At 41.9% G+C, this 19,869-nt stretch overlaps 2 protein-coding genes and 1 long non-coding RNA gene across 7 annotated transcripts in view; 1 reads left to right on the top strand and 2 right to left on the bottom strand.

Annotated features, from left to right (window-relative positions):
• Positions 1-19,771, bottom strand: part of LOC116059526 — a 20,400-nt gene extending 629 nt beyond the window's left edge. Inside the window, exons 1-2 of the long non-coding RNA XR_004107320.2 lie at positions 19,760-19,771; positions 12,457-12,464 (exon numbers count right to left, since the gene is read on the bottom strand). This is a non-coding gene — a long non-coding RNA (uncharacterized LOC116059526). The remainder of the gene's footprint in view (positions 1-12,456; positions 12,465-19,759) is intronic.
• On the top strand, positions 14-18,825 carry aanat2 (arylalkylamine N-acetyltransferase 2). 2 transcript variants are annotated; one of them, XR_004896229.1, is made up of 5 exons: positions 14-340; positions 391-563; positions 845-999; positions 1,127-1,503; positions 18,785-18,825. XR_004896229.1 is itself a non-coding variant. In XM_031312674.2 (4 exons), exons 2-4 carry the CDS (start codon positions 398-400, stop codon positions 1,430-1,432), a joined length of 627 nt encoding a protein of 208 aa, XP_031168534.1. In that variant the 5' UTR covers positions 14-340; positions 391-397; the 3' UTR covers positions 1,433-2,068. The 2 variants fall into 2 exon arrangements, 1 of the variants encoding a protein (XP_031168534.1); XM_031312674.2 differs by lacking the exon at positions 18,785-18,825 and having other exon boundaries at positions 1,127-2,068.
• The window catches only part of rhbdf1a (rhomboid 5 homolog 1a (Drosophila)), a 30,336-nt gene continuing 12,694 nt past the window's right edge, over positions 2,228-19,869 (bottom strand). For 2 of the 4 annotated variants that reach the window (XM_031312671.2, XM_035996860.1), the window contains exons 2-19: positions 11,287-11,431; positions 11,054-11,193; positions 10,453-10,560; positions 8,777-8,990; positions 8,276-8,482; positions 7,891-8,016; positions 7,591-7,754; positions 6,987-7,238; positions 6,754-6,865; positions 6,568-6,642; positions 6,299-6,460; positions 6,101-6,201; positions 5,948-6,011; positions 5,371-5,465; positions 5,189-5,264; positions 4,811-4,911; positions 3,464-3,617; positions 2,228-3,260 (exon numbers count right to left, since the gene is read on the bottom strand). In XM_031312671.2, the coding sequence (XP_031168531.1) occupies positions 2,841-3,260; positions 3,464-3,617; positions 4,811-4,911; positions 5,189-5,264; positions 5,371-5,465; positions 5,948-6,011; positions 6,101-6,201; positions 6,299-6,460; positions 6,568-6,642; positions 6,754-6,865; positions 6,987-7,238; positions 7,591-7,754; positions 7,891-8,016; positions 8,276-8,482; positions 8,777-8,990; positions 10,453-10,560; positions 11,054-11,193; positions 11,287-11,403 (2,688 nt within the window). In that variant the 5' untranslated portion in view covers positions 11,404-11,431 and the 3' untranslated portion in view covers positions 2,228-2,840. The remainder of the gene's footprint in view (positions 3,261-3,463; positions 3,618-4,810; positions 4,912-5,188; positions 5,265-5,370; positions 5,466-5,947; positions 6,012-6,100; positions 6,202-6,298; positions 6,461-6,567; positions 6,643-6,753; positions 6,866-6,986; positions 7,239-7,590; positions 7,755-7,890; positions 8,017-8,275; positions 8,483-8,776; positions 8,991-10,452; positions 10,561-11,053; positions 11,194-11,286; positions 11,432-19,869) is intronic. The other 2 variants (XM_031312672.2, XM_031312673.2) reach the window with 2 other exon arrangements.

Consider the following 19,869-nt stretch of genomic DNA (forward strand, 5'->3'; position numbering starts at 1 on the left):
GCTGCACCTATACAGAGTTGTCTCGCTGTGAACTAGGATGTCGTTGTTTATGTGACTGTCATTTAAAAGCAGGGGATTTAGAGACTTTGGAGACACGTGCACACGTGTTATCCTACTTTTAGACGACCACTTTACAGTATTAGCTCAGAGAGAAAGAAGAGGAGGAGACTGCAGGAGAGACAAAAAGGTCAGCATCTTGCCTACTGAGTTACATTACAGTTAGCGCTGTTGGACAAACAGAGAACACAGAACACTGTGTTGGCAGGGTTTGACTTACTTTGACTGCATCATTTATAGTATCAGTATTCAATTTATATTGAAAAGGTTGGAAGAGAAAAATATAGATAAAAGAATCCTCAAATAACCAGAACCTCCTGTTTTGAATTATTGAGGCATCATGACACAGCAGGTCAGTGCCTCATCAGTCCTCAAGCCCTTCTTTCTGAAGACACCTGTCAGAGTGGTTAACCCTCTGCGACAGCGACGACACACACTCCCTGCTAGCGAGTTCAGAAACCTCACGCCACAGGACGCCATCAGTGTGTTTGAGATTGAAAGAGAAGGTAAGTCAAGGGTCTGCTCACCTATAACTTACCTGATGTTTTTTTTTAACACTATGTCTCATCAGGTACCAACTTGGCTGACTTTCTATATGTATTTGATAAAGTTTCCCATTGGGGAAGGATCATATAATCACATCATGTCTTTGGGGTGTTCAATATTGTCCTAGTGCAAGTTTTACCTTGAAAGAGAACACCTTTCTTTCATCCTGTAGTCTTTTCCTGATCTTCATGATCATTACTCAGAGCACCCAGTCAACTAACTGTTTTTTTTAACCCCCCAGCATTTGTCTCTGTGTCTGGAGAGTGTCCACTTACCCTGAAAGAAGTGCTTAACTTCCTGGGTCAGTGCCCTGAGCTGTCGCTGGGTTGGTTTGAGGAGGGACAGCTGGTAGCTTTCATTATTGGCTCTGGCTGGGACAAGGAGAGGCTTTCACAGGTATGAAAATATTGTTGTAAAGAATACAATGTGACAAACCTTGCTTTTCCATGCAGCAGATGCATGGGAATTTGGGCTCATGGGTGCTTTGAATTCATTTTGCCTCTATGTAATCACTTTTCTCCAGGAGGCAATGACTCAGCATATCCCAGACAACTCCACTGTGCACATCCATGTTCTGTCAGTGCACCGTCACTGTCGCCAGCAAGGCAAGGGCTCCATCCTCTTGTGGCGCTATTTGCAGTACCTGCGCTGTGTGCTGGGCCTTCACCGAGCTCTGCTGATTTGCGAGGATTTCCTGGTGCCCTTCTACCTCAAGGCCGGCTTTAAGGAGAAAGGACCATCAGCCATCTCCATACCCAACATGCAATTCCAAGAGATGGAGTACATGCTCGATGGGCAGGTGTACGCACGGCGGAACAGCGGTTGCTAGTCCATGAGCCCCTGCCCTATTCTACTCCACTTACTCACCTCTAACATGGACTCATGGCAGATAATGTAAGATTAACAAAACAGAGCCAACAGAGGGACAGATAAAGGCGCAGGGCCAGTATGCACCAGGGGACTGAGTTCCGTATTGGCAACAAGGTCTTAGACCTCCTAATGTCAGCACCTTACAGTATCCCACTGTGTGAGAACAGAAGGGACCAGAGTGGATTCATGCAAAAAGAGGAACCAGTGGCTTTGCAGTTATATTGACTTATCAGACATCAAATTATACTCTGGGTCACCATGAGAATCTTGGCTTTTTGAGCTTATGTTGTTTCTCCATAATTGTTATTTGTCAGATTACTCACAATTTACTATTTGTAATGTAATCGAGGCAATTGATTGTAATATTATATAAATGTAAATATTGAGCATTACAGCTAGAGTTGTGATGTAAATACTATTCTATTTTTGTAAACCATATAAATCAAAAGGTGTGATGAATTCAAGTTTGTACATACTGATCATGCAGCCACTAGCATCCAAGCGTTTTTAACTTGGATTGTCAATTTAATATTTGTAGCAGATATTTGCGGTTTCTTTGTTGCATAATTTGAATAAACTATAAAACAATCTTCAACTGTTTACTGTTTCAACTGTTACAGAGTTTGGTCTAGACCTACTCTATCTGTAAAGTGTCTCGAGATAACTCTTGTTATGATTTGATACTATAAATAAAATTGAATTGAATTGAATTGAACTGGCATTTTCTGGTAATTGAGAGAAAGTCACAGACCACTTTAATTTGTAGATTTTTTACTGTTGTGTTACATGTGAGTAGACAGGTAGCTAAAACACTACCATGTTCAAAACAATCATCACTTCTTAAGAAGCAATAAACAAATAAAAGAAAACATTCGAGTGCTCAGCATAATGTAACAAAAATATGGCAGTAGTTGGTACATTTATCAACAAGGCACCAACGGTATCACTATTAGATTTTTGTCCCTGCTTCTGTATGAGGTTGCCTGAATAATAAAACCTATGTTTTGAGTGTGAATGTAAAAAAACCAATCCTTCTCTCTGTACCAGTGCTGGCTCTAATTCCTGCCTTACATGTTAAGGGCAGCTGGGAATTTTTATAAGGTTCAGAAGTGCTTTTGTTTCAATGCACAGTGAAGGAGTGACAATGACTGCCGGTAACAGGAAGGTGATTAAAGGAAGTGTTTAAGATAAGTGGCATAGGTATTCATACTGACAGAGTAAAAAAAACACAAGTATATTGTCATTGTTTACAGAGAAAGGGGCAGTCCCCCAGTCACACAGAGGCAGAGTGGAGACAGACTGGCATCATCTGTTAGTCCACATCTTTTGACCTGATGCCATCCTGTTGTGCTCACACTGTCCACACTTCAGTGGAGGTGAGCGTTGAGGTCGTACTTCTCGCAGAATTTGTCCGTGAAGGGGATGCAGGTGAGCAACTCGCACCATTCACACTTGATTGGGTAGACATAGAAAAGCACCACAAGGCCCGAAAAAAGCCCGACAAACACCAGCATGAAGACGATAATCTGACAGCGTTTGCGGTAGAGGTCCATGCGGCCAAAGCTGATGTAGGGTAAGAAGGCGAAGGACAGGAAGAAGCCAGAAATGAAGCCAGAAATGTGGGCGAAATTGTCGATCCAGGGCAACAGCCCAAAGGCAAAGAGGAAAAGCACCACACACAGCAGCTTGGTAAAGGCCCTCCAGGGCTGGGCAAGGATCTGCCAGCTCTGAAACAACTCCACGAACAGGCAGGCCAGGATCCCAAATTGAGAGCCAGCTGGGCCCACCTGACACAAAGACAGCAGAGAGAGGGGCGTAAGCCTACAAAAACATGTTCACAAACATTTATAACTTCAGTTGAAAGTTCTTTGCATTGTATGGTTTTCTTAGTAAACCTGATGAGCTCCCAAATGGGAAATCTCCCACAAATAATATGACTTATAAATGCACTGTTCTGCACTGGTATTTTGTGTGTTAGACTGGTGATCACCTCTGCTCTATAGGGCAAAAAGATGGCTGAAGCTAAGTTGCCAGTGATGCCACTGAGAATGTAAATGATTGAGATGCGCAGCCAGCCCGCCAGCTTCTCCAGGTCCCTCAGGATGGTCATCTGGAAAGCCACCGACACCAGGCAGTGAAGGATCCTGGGGGAATGGAAATGGACAAAGTGCTCATGGGTGTGCAATGTGAGGTGTGTGTGTGTGTGGGAGAAAAGCTGCACGTGTTGGGAAGATAATTCCTCTGTGTAAAGGAGGCAAACCCCTCAGCAGACCGATGACTTTGCCCATCAACAAAATCGGTCTCTATCTCATTGAAGCTTAATGAGTTTGTGTAGCGAGAGCACTTTGTTTAATTACCCAGGAGACAGATAACAGACAGCATGAAGATGAAGCACTACTTCTTTTAACAGTGAGGTCAGCTTTTTGTGCTGATTGACTGAATGACAGGTCTTAACTACACCAAAGTAGTGCCGTCAGTCTAAAATATACAGTGCATAACTGCAAATAATGCATCTGCATATATTTAACATATTTGTGACATACAGTACATAAGTACATTGAGAGCAACTCCAGCTATAAGTTAATAAATAAGTTGATTCACTATATTGAACCAAAGTATTTTTATTTAGCCAAACTTATATCAAAGGAAAATGGAAGTACTTTATTCAATTAGACTACCCATATATTTATTCCAACAATTTGCAACATTTCATGCACTCTTGCATTTCTATTATACAACCAGTTAACCACCAATAAGCTCACCTGTGCTGTGTGCTTTTTCTTCCGCTGTTGTTTGTCCTCAGTTTTCTCTTTTACATATTTGCTGAGTGTCTTTTTATCTTTCTATGCTTTTGTTTTGTTGTGATGCGAGTATGAATACACCAAGAGCTACTGACAGCTGCAATCAATTTCCTTGTACTGTATGTGCCAAACGTATTTGGCCATTAAACCTGACTATAATTCTGATCTTTTAATCATCCTGTTCCTCACCGCTGGGTGCAAACACATTCCTTGAAAACACTGATTTAGTATTCCAGGCTGAGACAAAACTGAACTGATTTATTGGCTGATAGGCTGAGCCTATCTGCTAAATTGTGCTTCTGGTTAGCAAGGTTTGCTTTCATTTGTACCATTGGGTAGTTTACACAAATAGTGAGTTTTCTTTCCTGTTTTATCCTACTCATGTTTGAAAGTGACTAAAACAATAACTACACAAAACAACTTAAATATAAGTTTTAATAGTACAATCAAATACATGATCTATACTTTTTGTCTGTTTCTTTTGCCAGGCAAATCTTAGCATAAGCAAAACTACTTACTGACCACTACTGACTCACCCAGCATGCAGGAAAAGTGAGAGCCAGAGCCTGTAAAACTGATCTGGGATCTCTGGGTTGAGGAAAGGCAACAGTCCACACACATCGTCCATGCAGTGCACCTGAAGAAGGACATAGCACAGCATCTTAAGTAATGCCCCTCATTCATACACTATTATACTATTAATGTGACAATCAAAGATCCCTAATGACAATGCAAATGAATAAAGACTCATTGGTATTCAGGAAGTTTACAAAATAGTAAACCAGATTAATAATAGCAACAGATGCAATGCAAATTAAGTTTAACACTCTTTGCATTAAGTAGCTTCTCTCCTTTTTTTCCCCATGAGAAAATGAAATGTCTAATTTGTGTATATTAAGGAGAAAGATGCTTACTTGAGAGCAGAGAGTAGCCTCCTCATGAAAGTAGCCTTTCATGAAGTCACAATATTCCCGGGATGTGATTTCACACCTTTAAGAAAACAAGCAGCAATTACTAAATTAGTCAACTAGTCATACATCATGTTTTTTACTAGTCCAGGATAAATGTTTGTCATAGGTTCATTAGCCCTCCTCACCTCCCTTTGGTTCCAATGCAGCAGGGTCGGCCTGTGATGGTACAGTCTATATGAGGCAGGTTGGTGTGGTTCCCTGTGTTGTACCTGGTACAAATCTGAAAGCCAAAGCAGTTTTTTTATTTTTTTGTTGGAGCGATTTTAAATTTTAAATCTTCATCAGTGCCAAAATGTGACATCCTTCCCAAATTAAAAAAAAACGTTAAAAAAAGAAATATCACATTTTGAGTTATAAACCAAAACAGGAGATTACCTGTTTTGGTGGATTTTTGCCCTTTAATAATGTATCCCAGAGTTCCATTGATAACTAAATAGTGCAATATTGACTCTAACAATTCTGCTACACACCCCACACACACACACACACACACACACACACAAACTGTATGTATTGTATATATACAGTGAGAAAGAAGACTTTTCAAATACTGGACCAAAGATAATTAATTCCCCCAAGCATTTCATCAAGGTCAGATTATATGGAAGTGATGACCAGTGACGTAACTTTTTAGACAACCTTATTTTTAATCTCCCTCTTTGTCTAAAAAAATAAATGATAAATAAATGTTACTGTACTCACTGGCCACTTGCTGATGTCATCAGGCCATTCATGAGGTGATACTGAGGCAGGCTCCAGACAGATCCTATAATGAGACAAACAATATACACACATTATATTTACCAATCAGTATCATTTAAAACTGTGCAATGAAGGAACTACTAGTGTATCTACCTGGGATCCTGATGGCACACAGAGCCATACTGTCTGTCTTTGCCATTTAACTGGGGTGTGCTGGAATGCCTCGGCCATTTTACCCACACAGCTAGAGTACTCTAGAAATAAAACCACAAAAGAAAGGGTTAGAAGTTCCCACAGCCTCTATCTGTAGTTGAATTAAAAAGGTTGAACACAATTTTTTTTTTTACAGACCGAGCATTCCTCCTCTGAGGTTTGGACACACCCGGAACGATCGTTACGCACACAGCAGGCAGAGTTGCGTTCGATAGCTCTCTTTTCCCTGATGAGATCATGCACCTGTTTGTCCTGCCGCATGCATGGAGAGAATTTGGCCCCCAAGTGGATCAGAGCTTCCTAACAATGCACAGATAAGGGGAAAATCTAAAATGTAGTATTTATTTAAAGACATTTACACATGATTGCTGGTATTCTTGATCTTCTATCAAGAGAAGAGTGCTCACCGACCCCGGCCCGATCCAAAAGTTCTCCTGCTGCACAAACTTGACATTTTCATACACACCTTTGTTTCTTAAAACCTACATCAGAAGACATCACCAATCACAAAGAGTACAATAAATATGAAATGAGTCACAATGAGATTAAAACATTGTGTGTTGACAAATCATCACAACTGAGCTGTTACTCACAGAATCAACCGTCTCATGCTGGGAAAAGCCCACTGGTGCAATACCATAGATGCATACAGCCAGGATAGTGATGAGCAAATGGACAACGGTGATCCAGTATGTAAAAAAAGGTCTAGAGGAAATAGAGAGTATGTATTTCAAAGAACAGCAGCACTCATCATCCGATTGTCATCCACTGAGGAAAGTAGAGAGAAAGTGTGCTCATTAGTCAGATCTGTGGAGAGGTGCAGTACCTATGGTCATCCATGTCCTCTATCTGCCTCTTCACGTAGCTGTCAATGCGCTTGCGGTACGTTCGGTTTGTGAGCTTCCCTACCATGCCCAATCCATAAGGCCTTTTCTCTCGGGCAAAAAGCTTCTTGACAGGTACAACGATGCGCTGGCCCCGCCGCTGTCCGGTAACACTCACCACCTCCTGCCGCAAGGGTACCTTTGGTGGACCTGGAGTTCCTTCTTTGGCTTTACGCCACCCTCGCTCCAAAGGTCTGGAACAGTTGACAGAGGAGACAACAATTGATTACTTTTAAGGGTTCAGGGGCATCATCTGGCTAAATCACCAACGGGATCAATAATATTCATCTTTTTGTCAGATTGGTTATCAATAGAGCTGTTATGTTTACTCATGCTTAGCTTCTGAGTTTGATCAGTGCATCCTGTTAATTAATTCATATATATAGTGTATATCATATTTTCTTATATTGTACATTAATGGTGACTCGTGGTTTGACATTATGTGCAAATCTCATAGTGAAAACTGTTTTCCTGTAACATGGATCGTTATTATTTTAAAAATGTTGGTATCCGCATAGGCTGAACGAGTAACACGTGGCCACTTACAGCATGAGATGACTTCTCTCCAGCTCTGTCTTATCTAGGGCACTGCCTGTCAGCTCCGTCTCATCCTTTTTGCTGCTGGGCTCTACCTCTTTCACAGCCGCCTCAGACGGTGACTCAAACACCTCATCTGCGTACGTGGACAACTCTTCCTGCATTAAAATATCCTAGAAAGAACATTGTGGCAATAAAAATAGTAAGTAATGCCATGGGTTTTCAAAATGAGAATTATTATTCAATTATAAATAAACATGGTTACACAGTAACGACAACATAACAACATTGTTGTTTTTACTGTCTTACTCTGGCAAAGAAAGATGTGTCTAGTTCATCAGGAAAGTCAACCATGTCCTCCTCCATGAAGCTGGCGGGGGTGAAGCTGCGTCTTTGGGTCCGTCTTAAAGTAGTGCTCTCCCGTATTGAACGCCCCTGAGAAACACACACACACACACACACACACACACACACACACACACACACACACACACACACACACACACACACAGCTATAATCTTTCCATCACAGCACACATCACCCGTTTACAAAGTAATACAGTACTAATAAGGTCCAATAAAGTACAGTGTTTTAATAAATGTCTTTTTCTGTTTATTTATCATGTTATTTTTGCAAGCATTGCATACATATATGTATTTAATCTGTTCAGTGAATCTCATCCTGCTCACTCACCTTGACCAACGCTGCTGCGGCCCTAAAGCTCATCTTTGCCACAGACTCCCTCTTACGTCGACGAGGCAGTCGGTTGAGACCTGAGCGGGAGCTGGTGAAGGAACAAAGCGAGGCGGCACCAGGGGTGATGGGGGTCTGAGGCACGCTGAAGCCATCCACCTCCTCCACCATACGGAAGGCTCGTCCTCGCGCCAATGGGTCCACAATCTGAAAACCAATGGGTTCAACAAGTGGAAGTTATAAAGAGCCGAACAATATGAATTATCAAGAGACAGCCATATTTTACTATTCAACACATGCTGTAGCCTACATAATGTCAATTTAACACTAGAGATAGAGTAAGGGGAATTTTTGGTCATAATGCGCCTTTGTGCAACATCAATCTGTAATTTTTTTAGGTTAAAGTACATGCTTGTCCACTATCTGCATTACAATTTGTCATTAAAAATATGGATTAAAATTAGAACAGCATTAAGCAAAGAAACCCATACATTCCTTTACCTTTTGCATGCCATATTGTGAAGAAGGGACATAGAGAGGAGGCGGGGTCTCCGTGCTCGTTAAGGAGATGTTGTCCTGGCTGGGGAGATCCATCTCTCGGATCACCTGTGGTTTCAGCTTTCCATAGCGCAGGCTGCAGTGGCGCAAGCTTTTCCTCTGCCATTTCTGGGTTGCATCTCCGTCCTTACTGACCCCAAACCAGTCCGCTGTTCCCCTAACACCAACAACATTGACCTTTCAGCTCTGGTTTGCCAAAGGCATACACATTTTGTATTCCTCCCAGAGAGATTAAATGCTATTTGGTTAGGTGAAAGTTGAGATGTAGATGCACTCATTGATGACCCTCTTAAGAGGCCTGCATAAGGAGGAATGGGTCGGCAAACATGCGTCAAACTGATAAGACTGCACTTCACTTGATAGTGCAAGAAATAGGCACAGTAGAGGGAACAAGCCTGGGCATGTTTATGTCCAGGCACACTGGGAAAGACAGGTAGCCAGGTACATACATACATACATACACACACACACACACACACACACACACACACACACACACACACACACACACACACACACACACAATGCAACCAAAGTCTACATGTTCAAAGAAAAAGAGAACAAGAGAGGGATTTACTGGATTCTGATGCTGCAAATAAAATCCAACTTATTCTGAGTTTCCTGTTTTTAATTGACACAAGCAGACAGAGAATTAACAAAGAACTGTGTTTTTTTTTTAGGTTTTATGTCCTACTCTACTCCCATTGAAACAAACCTTGATGAATATACATGCAATCACATTGTTGAAGTTGAAGCCTAATAAGTAACAGAGCAAACAATGTTACTGCACCCCGAGGGCAGGAAGTGGAAGTGGAAAAATTCTTCAAAGGAAAGTTCAGGGAAGCTAGCTGCTTCTACACTAATTACCAGCGGCAGAGTGACTATTCAGTGAAGTTCAGTTACAATCTATTCCTCACTAGCTCAGCTCACTCTTTCTGTCAGTAAATACATTTTGCTGGTTGTCTGGTTCTCTGCTCTTAAAATATGCCTCAAGTGACAAGATTGAACCTAAGATTGTAGCTAATATTCTAGCATATGTGTGCCTTTCTTTGCAGCAGTAGACATGCCCTCGGTAACCTTAGTTTCTATGAATATGATTAAACATGGCCCAGACTTATCTTATCAGTATCCACTAAAGAAGCCTTCAGACCTGGCATGTCAGCATTAAAACACTGGCCCACTAACAAGTATACTCAGAAGCAACAACTTCTTGTGATGAATGCTGTTTGACAGATGTGTAGGGAAATGTGTAGCCCTTCTCACTGCCTGGCTGGGTCATTGCTGCAGCTCTCTGAGTGTAACAGGAACATGACAGCTTTTAGTTTCAGGTCTTCTTTTGACTCATTTAAAAAGAAATCTTTGTGGCGATGATATGACTCACAGCTGCAACAGCTGATGACTGAGCGAAAAACAACAATTCGTGTGAATCTTTTGATGTGTGTCTCATATGTAACTATCTGTGACAAAGTGAAGAAAAATCTAAATGTTAAAGCAACATTGGCAAAACCATGTCAGAATTATCATTGCCAACTGCAAGCTAAACAACATACATACAGTGAGTATAGTCCTGACTCCTGACCCTAAACACTTGCAGTCTTGTGAGGGACTTCCTGCCGTACCTGAGCAGGGTTCTGGAGAGAGAGTGGTGTTTCCTGATGCTACGGCGAGCAGCCCGCTGCCCCTTAATGGGAACCGTGTTAATCCGCTCAAAGTGCACCCTTCTGCTGCTGTGACCAGGCAGAGCAGGGCCGGAAGGTGAGAAGAGAAAGAAGGGACAGAAGGAAGAGAAGAAAACAGAAAAGACAACAACAGGCAGTGAGAAGGAAATATGCAGCTGGACAGTGCTGTAGCCATCATGCAGAGAGAGCTAAGCAGACTGTTAAGTTAAGACTTGGTTTTTATGAGATTAACAACATTAGTAAAATTATTACCAGGCATAGATAGATGATAGAAACAGTCATGCAATTTGGAAAAGGTAAGGAGAGCAGAAACACTATAGTTAAATTGAAGTTATTTATTTACATGCCATGAGAAACAGGCTGCTAAAATCTTCCATTTAACTCTTTATACAACTGTATATTAGATACTGTAGCATTTCATTCCATAACCTACAAACTGCAAAATGTGCAAGTTCTTCATATTTTAATCTTGAAGCATGCTACAACCCACTTATATGTAGACATTAATATGTAAATCCAGTGTACTGCCAGCTGTGTTTACCTCTTTATGGTCTGAGTGATCGATGATTGGCGTTGTAAGACAGGCCGCCGGGTGTCAAAGAGGTCGCGGGGTGGGGACTGGAGGTGAGAGGTCTCCACTGGCATGCTGATACTGCGTAGGAACCCCTGCCTCTTCACCGGCTAAACAGGAAAGGAGTGAAAGTGTGAAAACAAGTCATGACAAAAATGACAAAGGTGACAAAAACGAGAAGGGGATTCAGCAAAAAAGAACACCTGAACAAAAGTGGGTGGCTCGTCTAGTGACATCTGAGCCGTGGGAATGTCCAGTCTGAGCCAGGGAGGTTTCTTCCTCTGCAGGCTGCTGGTGCTCTCGCGCCGTGGTTCAGCCATGTTCTCTGTCCCACCCCAGGCCTGCCAGCTACACAGATAGAGACGGAGAAGACATTATCATGAGTCTCAATGAATTACATGCAATATTGAGTAACAACACATAATCAAAATTTAAGGGCATTGTTTGCAGTTATAAGCATGATGGTTACAAAGATTTTGTGCTGCAAAATTGTTTCACAAGAGGGTGCTACGGCCCCTTATTTGATGCAGGCATGGGCGTTCACATATTTCTGTTCATTAGATAGTTAAGGGAAAACCACTAAAAAACAGCCTGCAGCTGTTTTACCCCTTCCCCAAAACAGTTCACAGAGCCATTTAAAAAAGCCATAAATATGTGTACTGGATAGTGGGGAAGTTTGCAATCTTAAAAATAATCCCTTCATTCTACAGTTAAAATCAAATTTAATCCCTCTTTGTGGTTAAAAGTTGCTCTGCATCCAGCAGACATCCATCAGAGACTAATGACTGAGTATGCATTTCCACGACGAGGCCTGTGGACCAAAGGAGGTGTACAGTAAACCACTTAAACATCAGACAGCCTGCCTGTAGCTGCAGCCTTGTTATCACCAGGACCTCATTTTATTGTCCCACCATCTAACCTCATTTCTCTGGGCCTGGTGGTTCATTTCCTGTCATTTACTTAATTCCCATTATTCCCATGGAAAACTGAATTCCTTTACCCCTTACTCAGGCATCATTTGCACTTCAAATGATCAAGTGTGTGTATGCATAGTTATGATGTATCATTGATTAAAGCAATCATTCACTCTGCAGCCATGAGGAAGGTGCAAAATAATGACCACCTTTCTGCAAAGCTCAAATGTGTAAACTTGCGAACGAGAGCGTCTCCTCAGCTATGGAGCCGTGACAAAACCAAATTAATTTGAAGAATCCCTTTCTCATTTTTAAATTATTTCAGTTTCACAAGATGGAATTGTTACACACTCAGTCTTGATGTCACATCAGGGGCTTTGAGCTTTTGAGCAGGTCACGTCCTTACTTTTCTTGTTACAGATGCAACTCCTTGAAAAAAAGTCCACGGCTTCTAGTGACCACATCTGCTTCCCATCGCAACGCACCATAAGCTTCTGTTTTAGCCCAAGTGATGATGGGAAGTGTTGTCAGTGGATCTCAGCAGAGACACAAGGAAAACCTCAGACTGAGGGCAGCTGGGGTCATCACCAATGTGTTAATATTCAAACACAATCTAGCTCTCACTGACAGGTATTTTTTAATCTACCTGTTCCCAGAAGGACACTGGTATAGTTACTATATCATATGCTGACATTTCTACCGCAAAAAAGTTATTGAGCGTGCTACAAGAGGCAAAAAACCTTGATGGGATGTTTATAAAACAGCTGTGTGCATTGTATGTTGTTATAGAGGGGTTTCATATTTCCTTCACTGTCAGTCTGGAAGGTTTTTGGCCTTGTGCACCTACTAGGCTTTTACATTGAATGTCTGACCTCCAGTGACATGGTCTGGACTGTGATACCAGATTAGCAAGGCAGACTGGATCAAAGCCGGCTGGTACAGAGTCAGAGACTGCCGGGTGTGGGAAACCGAGAGTGATAGGTGGATGAGGACTAGTAAACAGAGTGCAAACTGATATTTTACACATTCTGTTTCACTCTGCTCTACTTTCTTGTATTACTAAAGAAAGGCTGTAAATACTGAGTCACTGAGAAGACTCATCACATACTTCCTCTCTCTCATGGGCCAGCTACTAACATTAGGGAAATGCAAATCCATTATCTCAGCTTGTGCACAACAGCCCTTTCTCTTGCCTCAGGCTAAAACACCCAACATTTGATTACTTTCACCATTAGTTCAAACAGCGGGGCTCCTGATATAGAGCAGATCAGTGAAGGGATGAGGCATCCGCATCAGGGTAACATATTTGAACAGACTGGGACTGAACTAAAAGCAGACAGCAAGGGAACCTAATTTTCCTCCATGCTAAATATTGTTTGATTGCTTAAGCTTTGGCTCCTCCTGCTTTAACTGAGTTTGCTGTGTTGATGCTGCTCTGCCATCAGAGAACGAAGGAGGGACGGGCGGAAGCAAACTAAACAAATCTCAATGTTCCTGTGCTGCGCTTCTCTTCCTGCTTTAGGCTTTTTTCCTGCCTACGGTCTCTCACTCCTCTCTTCCTTTTATGCATGTGGTCTAATTTACAGGCAATTACAGCTTCATCGTTTCTTTATGCCTGCTGTCTACTTGCTAGCCAGATTAAACCCACACAGACTTAAAAAAAAACTTCAAACTATGTAAATAAAGTGAGAGGGTGGTTGAAATATTTCATAGCTTTAAATGACAGTGAGCACTAAACATCTGTATCTCCCACAGCAGCAAAAACTTTTTCTGATCATGCCAAATACAAATTAACACATATACATGTAAAAGTAGCCTTGCAGAAGATGCCAGCAAAACATGATGCATCAAATGCCATGCTGCTATTGTTATGGTTTTCCATTAGCTCACTGATCAGTGGGTTGTAAGAGCATTTGGTCACAGCCCAAGGTAAACCTCCAACGTTTGACAGACAGCCAAGCCAAGTGCCTTAGAAGTCTGTCTCTCTCTTTCTCTCTCGTCCTCCTCCAAAGTCAACATGGCAACTAAACTGGCATGGGCCTGCAACTAGTGTCTCAGGAGGAGTTTAGCTGGAACAGTTGGCATAGTCATTGCTCATACGCAAGCATGGCTACGACAGCCACCGACTCATTTCTCACTTTGAGGGAGCACTCAAAATGTCTCTCATCCCCCATTGAGTGATGATTAGAAATCACTGCACAGAGAAGGAGAGACTCAAGGTTGGTCCCTGTCTGAATAAGACAGTTCTTCATAGGCAGAGAGTACTTCAGAAGAACAAATATCCTTGGGGGAAGGAGAGTTGATTGAATTTTGTGTTTGGCAATTATCCAGGCTGGAGGATTAGCCCTCCCTTGGCAGTTATCTGTTCATGGTCAAGTTTGACGGTTAAAGAAAATCAGTTGTAATATAATGGCTTAATAAGACAAGACTATACTATTGAATTAATTCAACCTGACCAACTGCTTAGCTAATGCACCACAATGTCTTATCTTACTCGCTAGGTAATTGCAGGTTTTTCTGGTTGAAATGTCGTACAGTATGGCAACAATTCCAAGCGTGTAATAGTTTCCTACAGTGTTTACATTTCCAGCACCAATTTCAGGCTCACATTCTTTAGACCACCATGATTTAATCTAGTTTTTCAAAAAGATTTGTTTTTATTTCACGATACACATCTGAAGAGGGAAAACACCCACACCCATAACTTTGCACTGCGCCTCGCAAGATTGGCTTCCTGCCGTCGTTTTTGCTTCTTGTGAGAATCTAATACTTCCTACTCAATTACAAGACCCGTGAAAACCCTGCATGGATTGTTTTTACTTCTGGGGCTGACATTGCTTCTTTACGCCACTTATTGTCTTCATTAGACAGGGGAAAACAGACAGGCAGACAAAACACAGAGGACAAACTGACGTCTCTCCAGGTGCAGGGACATCCAGCAGGCCATAATGACTGAGGTTGACAGTCATAACCAGCACTCTCTTTCTCTGTCTGGGGAGCTGCAATCTATTGTATTACCTTCTGCATACAAACTCAAGCCCAATGATGTTTTCCATGCCATCATTTAATATAATCACTTGGTAATGGTCTCCAGTCATGCAGAAAAAGGCACTGGTTTATAGACACAACGCCACCTTGAACACTTTCAAGCCGGAGTAAAAAAATCTAAGTGAGGATGGGGGCCGTGCTACTGTTTCATTTTGTGCTTGTTCATTGTGCACAACATAACCAGTTTTCTCTGACCGCTCTCACGCTTCAAATACTGTATGTGCAGAGGCTTGCATTCATCATAAATAAAATATTACAGTAATCTGGCCATGGCCTCTTTTATATTGAATCTTTTTTTTTGCAGATGCCTTGTTTAAAATCTTCAGTCTTGAATTTATTGTGGTACATGAAGAGAAATAGAAATAGAGCTATTTAAACTAAACATGTATAATCTAAAATCTACACATGACTTAACATAACATGCATTTTAGAAAAAGAATTTATGGATTAAACATTTCTAAGATAGTCTTGTAAAATATTTGTACATTCTTGAAATCTTCTATATCCAGGGCCATTTCGAATCTCAGTGCATGCCATACACACATTCCTCAAGATCTCTGGCTGAAACTGAACCAAGCTGAAATGGCAGAGAAGGAAACCACATGAAGTCTAACCATTACGGACAGGAGTTGGCTGGTTTCCGGGTACTCTGTGTACTCTACTGCTATGCGCTACTCTACAGGAGGCAGGCTAGCTGCAGCCACACTGAGGGTGGCTGACAGAGCCGTGTCACTGAGGCTGACAAAGCCTCAGGTGGCTGGCCAAGCCAGGCCCTGCTTGCTCCCAACAGGGAATATAAAGTCAGGGCGGAGAGTGGACAGGAAGAATTGTTGCCTAGCATGCACAGGCAGGCGCCATGATGGATGACCTCATTCATCTGGTAGTAAGAAGGCCGGATACCTCATTCTTGAGAGCTGCAGCGCTTCCTCGCCCCAGGCCTTCTTTACTTTTTTTTTTCCATCCTCCTTTTCTTCCTGCATGTTGCTTCTGCTTCTTTCTCCACTATGGGTCAACCTTTTGACCACTTTGGCTCAAATAATTATTGTATTGTTACCTAAACACTTTTCCATGTATTAGCAAGCTTTTTGATATTGAGTGCTGTTGATACAATTCTATGTAATGTACGCAGGTTTCAGATTGATTAACAGATTGCTGTCTTCCTGAAAACCTAATGGTAATTTCCCCATACTCTAACAGTTAGTCATTCACTATAAATGCTTCTACTATCCATTGTTTTCTTATGTTTCACTCCATGCATAGGCAAGGCTTGACACTGGAAACAATGGAGGGAAACCAGGCTATTCAGACAATCACTCTCCCTGTTATTCTCTCACTAATATAACTAGAAACATTCTTGGTAAAGCCTCTTCTTAATATAGGAAGAAGACATACAAAGGAAATCAGGCTCTTTTTTTTAAATAAATGCCATCTAGATCAGACTCACTTAATGCTGCCAATGTGATATCAACCTCAATATACAGTAGCTGTAATTCCCTTAAATGGGATTTCATAATGATGAGCAGGAACCCATGACCACATAGTCATTCTAGGGAGTGGGTGGACAGATGAACTAAACATAAATCATTTGCACTTAAGGCATGTGTCTTGTGTAGTTCTTACAGGCATCTGAGGCCCATCTGTGCATTAATTGCAAAACTATGCTTTTGATCTTTATATAGCACATTGTGCTTCCGACCGGGTTAAATTAAGAAGCTGAACAAACTACAAAGCAATACTGATATTTCATTTGTGTGAGGAGAACAAAAACTGATACAGAAACGAGGCACTAAAATAAACGTCTTATACTGCAGAGCTGACATTAATGCAAGGTGACATAACTAGTTGCCAAAGTTGATTTGGATTCAGAGTTACATCTATGATTAAAGAGTAATTAGAGCATTTCTCTAATAAGTCTCTTTATTTCTGGCTGCTCTGGCAAGCATGGAAGCCATGTGACTTCAACACATGGCTTCCACACATGGCTTCCACACACATTGCTCTTCAACAAAAATAAAACTGAGCTCTCTATCTCTCTTTCTGCCAATCTTACAAGGAAGAAAGACTCCGCAGGCCAAAGAGTGAAGTGCAACTGAGCACCAGTAAAGCTGCAGTCATCTGAATTGACCCTAGTGACATGTGACAGGCTGTCACACCAAACCAGCCCTTACGACATTAAAAAACACACACAGAGAGACAGCAGAAATATCTGTCGCAGCTGAACCTGAGATCAAGTGTCACAGCTAGCTGAGGGGCAGGCATGGTGGGCGGGTGGGGCTGCTGTGAAAGGCAAAGTCAGTGGTTGAGGGTGGTCATGGCTGACGGACCCAGCCTAGGAGGGTGGAGCAGCTCATGTCTTTTCTCATGTTTTCCGCCGATCTTTAGCTCAGGCTGTCAGCACTCGGTGGGATTTTACAATGAAGACTTAACCTTTTAGTCTCTGTGGTTTGAGTCTGGACTGACAGATTTGTATTGGGTCTATTGCCAGGCTCCCTCGCTGTCATAACAGTGTTTACTAAATGACAGGATCAAGTGCCAGAGACATGAATAGCTCATGAAAGTATAAATGGCCTCCTAACAGCGGACCGTGTGCATGTGGTATATTTATAGAGCTCAATTGCAAATGTACGTCTGGATGAAACTGTAGACCAACATGAAAAACATCCTGCTCCATATATCTAGGCAGCGGGCTGTTTTCTGTCAAAAAAAACACAACAACACCTCTTAAAAGCTGTGCACATCAAACTAGTTTAATGGAACTGGATGCGTTTATCTCTGTGCAAGAAGTAACCACCACCAGAAGCAATATCTGTATTCACCATCTTACTGCCTGTCTGCACCGCTTCTCGTCTTCCTCAACAAAGCCTAATATATTGCCAGGCGAAAGCAGGTCCTAGAAAATTGTGCTTGCTTATTTTATCAGCACAATCCCCAGCTTTTCTACGGGCAGCAATATCCTGCACAGGAAATCAATATGAAGAGTTGAGATGTGTTAAGAGTACACAGGAACCAAGATATACAATTACTTTAATCTCAGTGTGTTGACAAACAGCCGACTGAATATGAGCTCTGCCTAGAACAAAGTTTTCCTCCTTTTTGCTGTACAGGTGAAACATTATTACATGCGTGGCTAATTCAGCACTTGAATTATTTAGTCATTCTGTGCAGGTGAATTATTTACTACATATACTTGGTACTTTCACTGCTGTGCACATGGCCAAGTCCCCTTAGCTACAGCGTCTCTGTTCTCAGGGTTGGTAACGGGCCTGTTTTAGCTCACAACAGATAGTAAAGGCTTGTCTTCACTTCTGTGGAAAAATAAGGTTCACTTAGTAAATCTGTGTCATGTCTCAGTTCAGAGCTGTGTTTGTGTCTCTAATCTTGAAGGAAAAAGCTCTATTGCATAGTGGCACATTCTCATCTGCACTGCTGGCACATTTGTTTAATGTTCTTTTGCACTATTCCATCTGCACAAACTGTATATAGACTCTGTACTACACTCAGTATTTTTACTTGGACTATTGCATTGTATTGTGTTACTGCTATACTACTTAGACATCACATTGCACAAACTGTTTAATGACTATATTTGGTCTGTATTTTTGGTAGACTCGTTAATGTATTTTGTATGTTTATATTTTGCGTATTTAATGTGTAACTCAATGTTGTCTCGCACGTTTATGCTTTGTCTTGGCCAGGTCGTCGTTGCAAATGTTAATTTGTTCTCAATCGACATACCTGGTTAAAGGTCCCATGACATGGTGCTCTTTGGATGCTTTTATATAGGCCTTAGTGGTCCCCTAATACTGTATCTGAAGTCTCTTTCCCGAAATTCAGCCTTGGTGCAGAATTACAGCCACTAGAGCCAGTCCCACAATGAGCTTTCCTTAGTATGTGCCATTTCTGTGTCTATAGCTATTGAGGAGGAGAGAGGGGGGGGCAAGGTGGAGAGTGGGGGTGTGGCCTTGACCAACTGCCACTTTGCTCGTTTGAAAGCCATGATGCCTCTCTCTCATGGGTGGGCCAAATTCTCTGGGCGGGCAAAGCAGAGAAAGGGGAGGTAACCCTCCTCCTTATGACCTCATAAGGAGCAGATTCCAGATCAGCCCATCTGAGCTTTAATTTTCTCAAAGGCAGAGCAGGATACCCAGGGCTCGGTTTACACCTATCACCATTTCTAGCCACTGGGGGACCATAGGCAGGCTGGGGGAACGCATATTAATGTTAAAAAAACTCATAAAGTGAAAATTTCATGTCATGGGACCTTTAAATAAAAGACAGTAAAAAGTCCCTTGTGTGGGCTATATATACCTCACAGGCCAAGACAACTAAATTTGATTTTATACAATAACAAGGGAGTTGTGTGAATATTTCACGACCACTTCAGTTAGATCAGTTAACACCCCGTTGAATCGGTTCACATTTAAACGACCTTCACCACTTTGGGATAAAGCAGTTGATAAGAAGTTAGTTTTAGGCAGGGACTCCAGCAGCCAGACCTGAAACCTATTTGTTTACCATAGAAGCTTATCTTCAACTTACTGTATCTCCAGCTGTACCATACAAGGAAGCTTGGTGCCTAACACAGAGTGGGAAAATCTAGCAGCCCCTGAAACCTACTGTACAACTCCACACTGAGCTAAAAAGAGTATGTGCATGACAAACATGGACAGTTAACAGAAATTCAACAAGACTGTGATACTCCAGAGTACCTGACCTCATCTCAGAGGCTAACAGAGAACTGTGGTAGATCTTTAAAACCAATAGCTACAGTGTCCAAATAAAAATAGCTGCATGGCTGCAGTTGCTCATCTGGCACTGCAACAT

Source organism: Sander lucioperca, chromosome 21 (assembly GCF_008315115.2).
Source record: "Sander lucioperca isolate FBNREF2018 chromosome 21, SLUC_FBN_1.2, whole genome shotgun sequence".
In the NCBI taxonomy this organism is placed as follows: Eukaryota; Metazoa; Chordata; class Actinopteri; order Perciformes; family Percidae; genus Sander; species Sander lucioperca.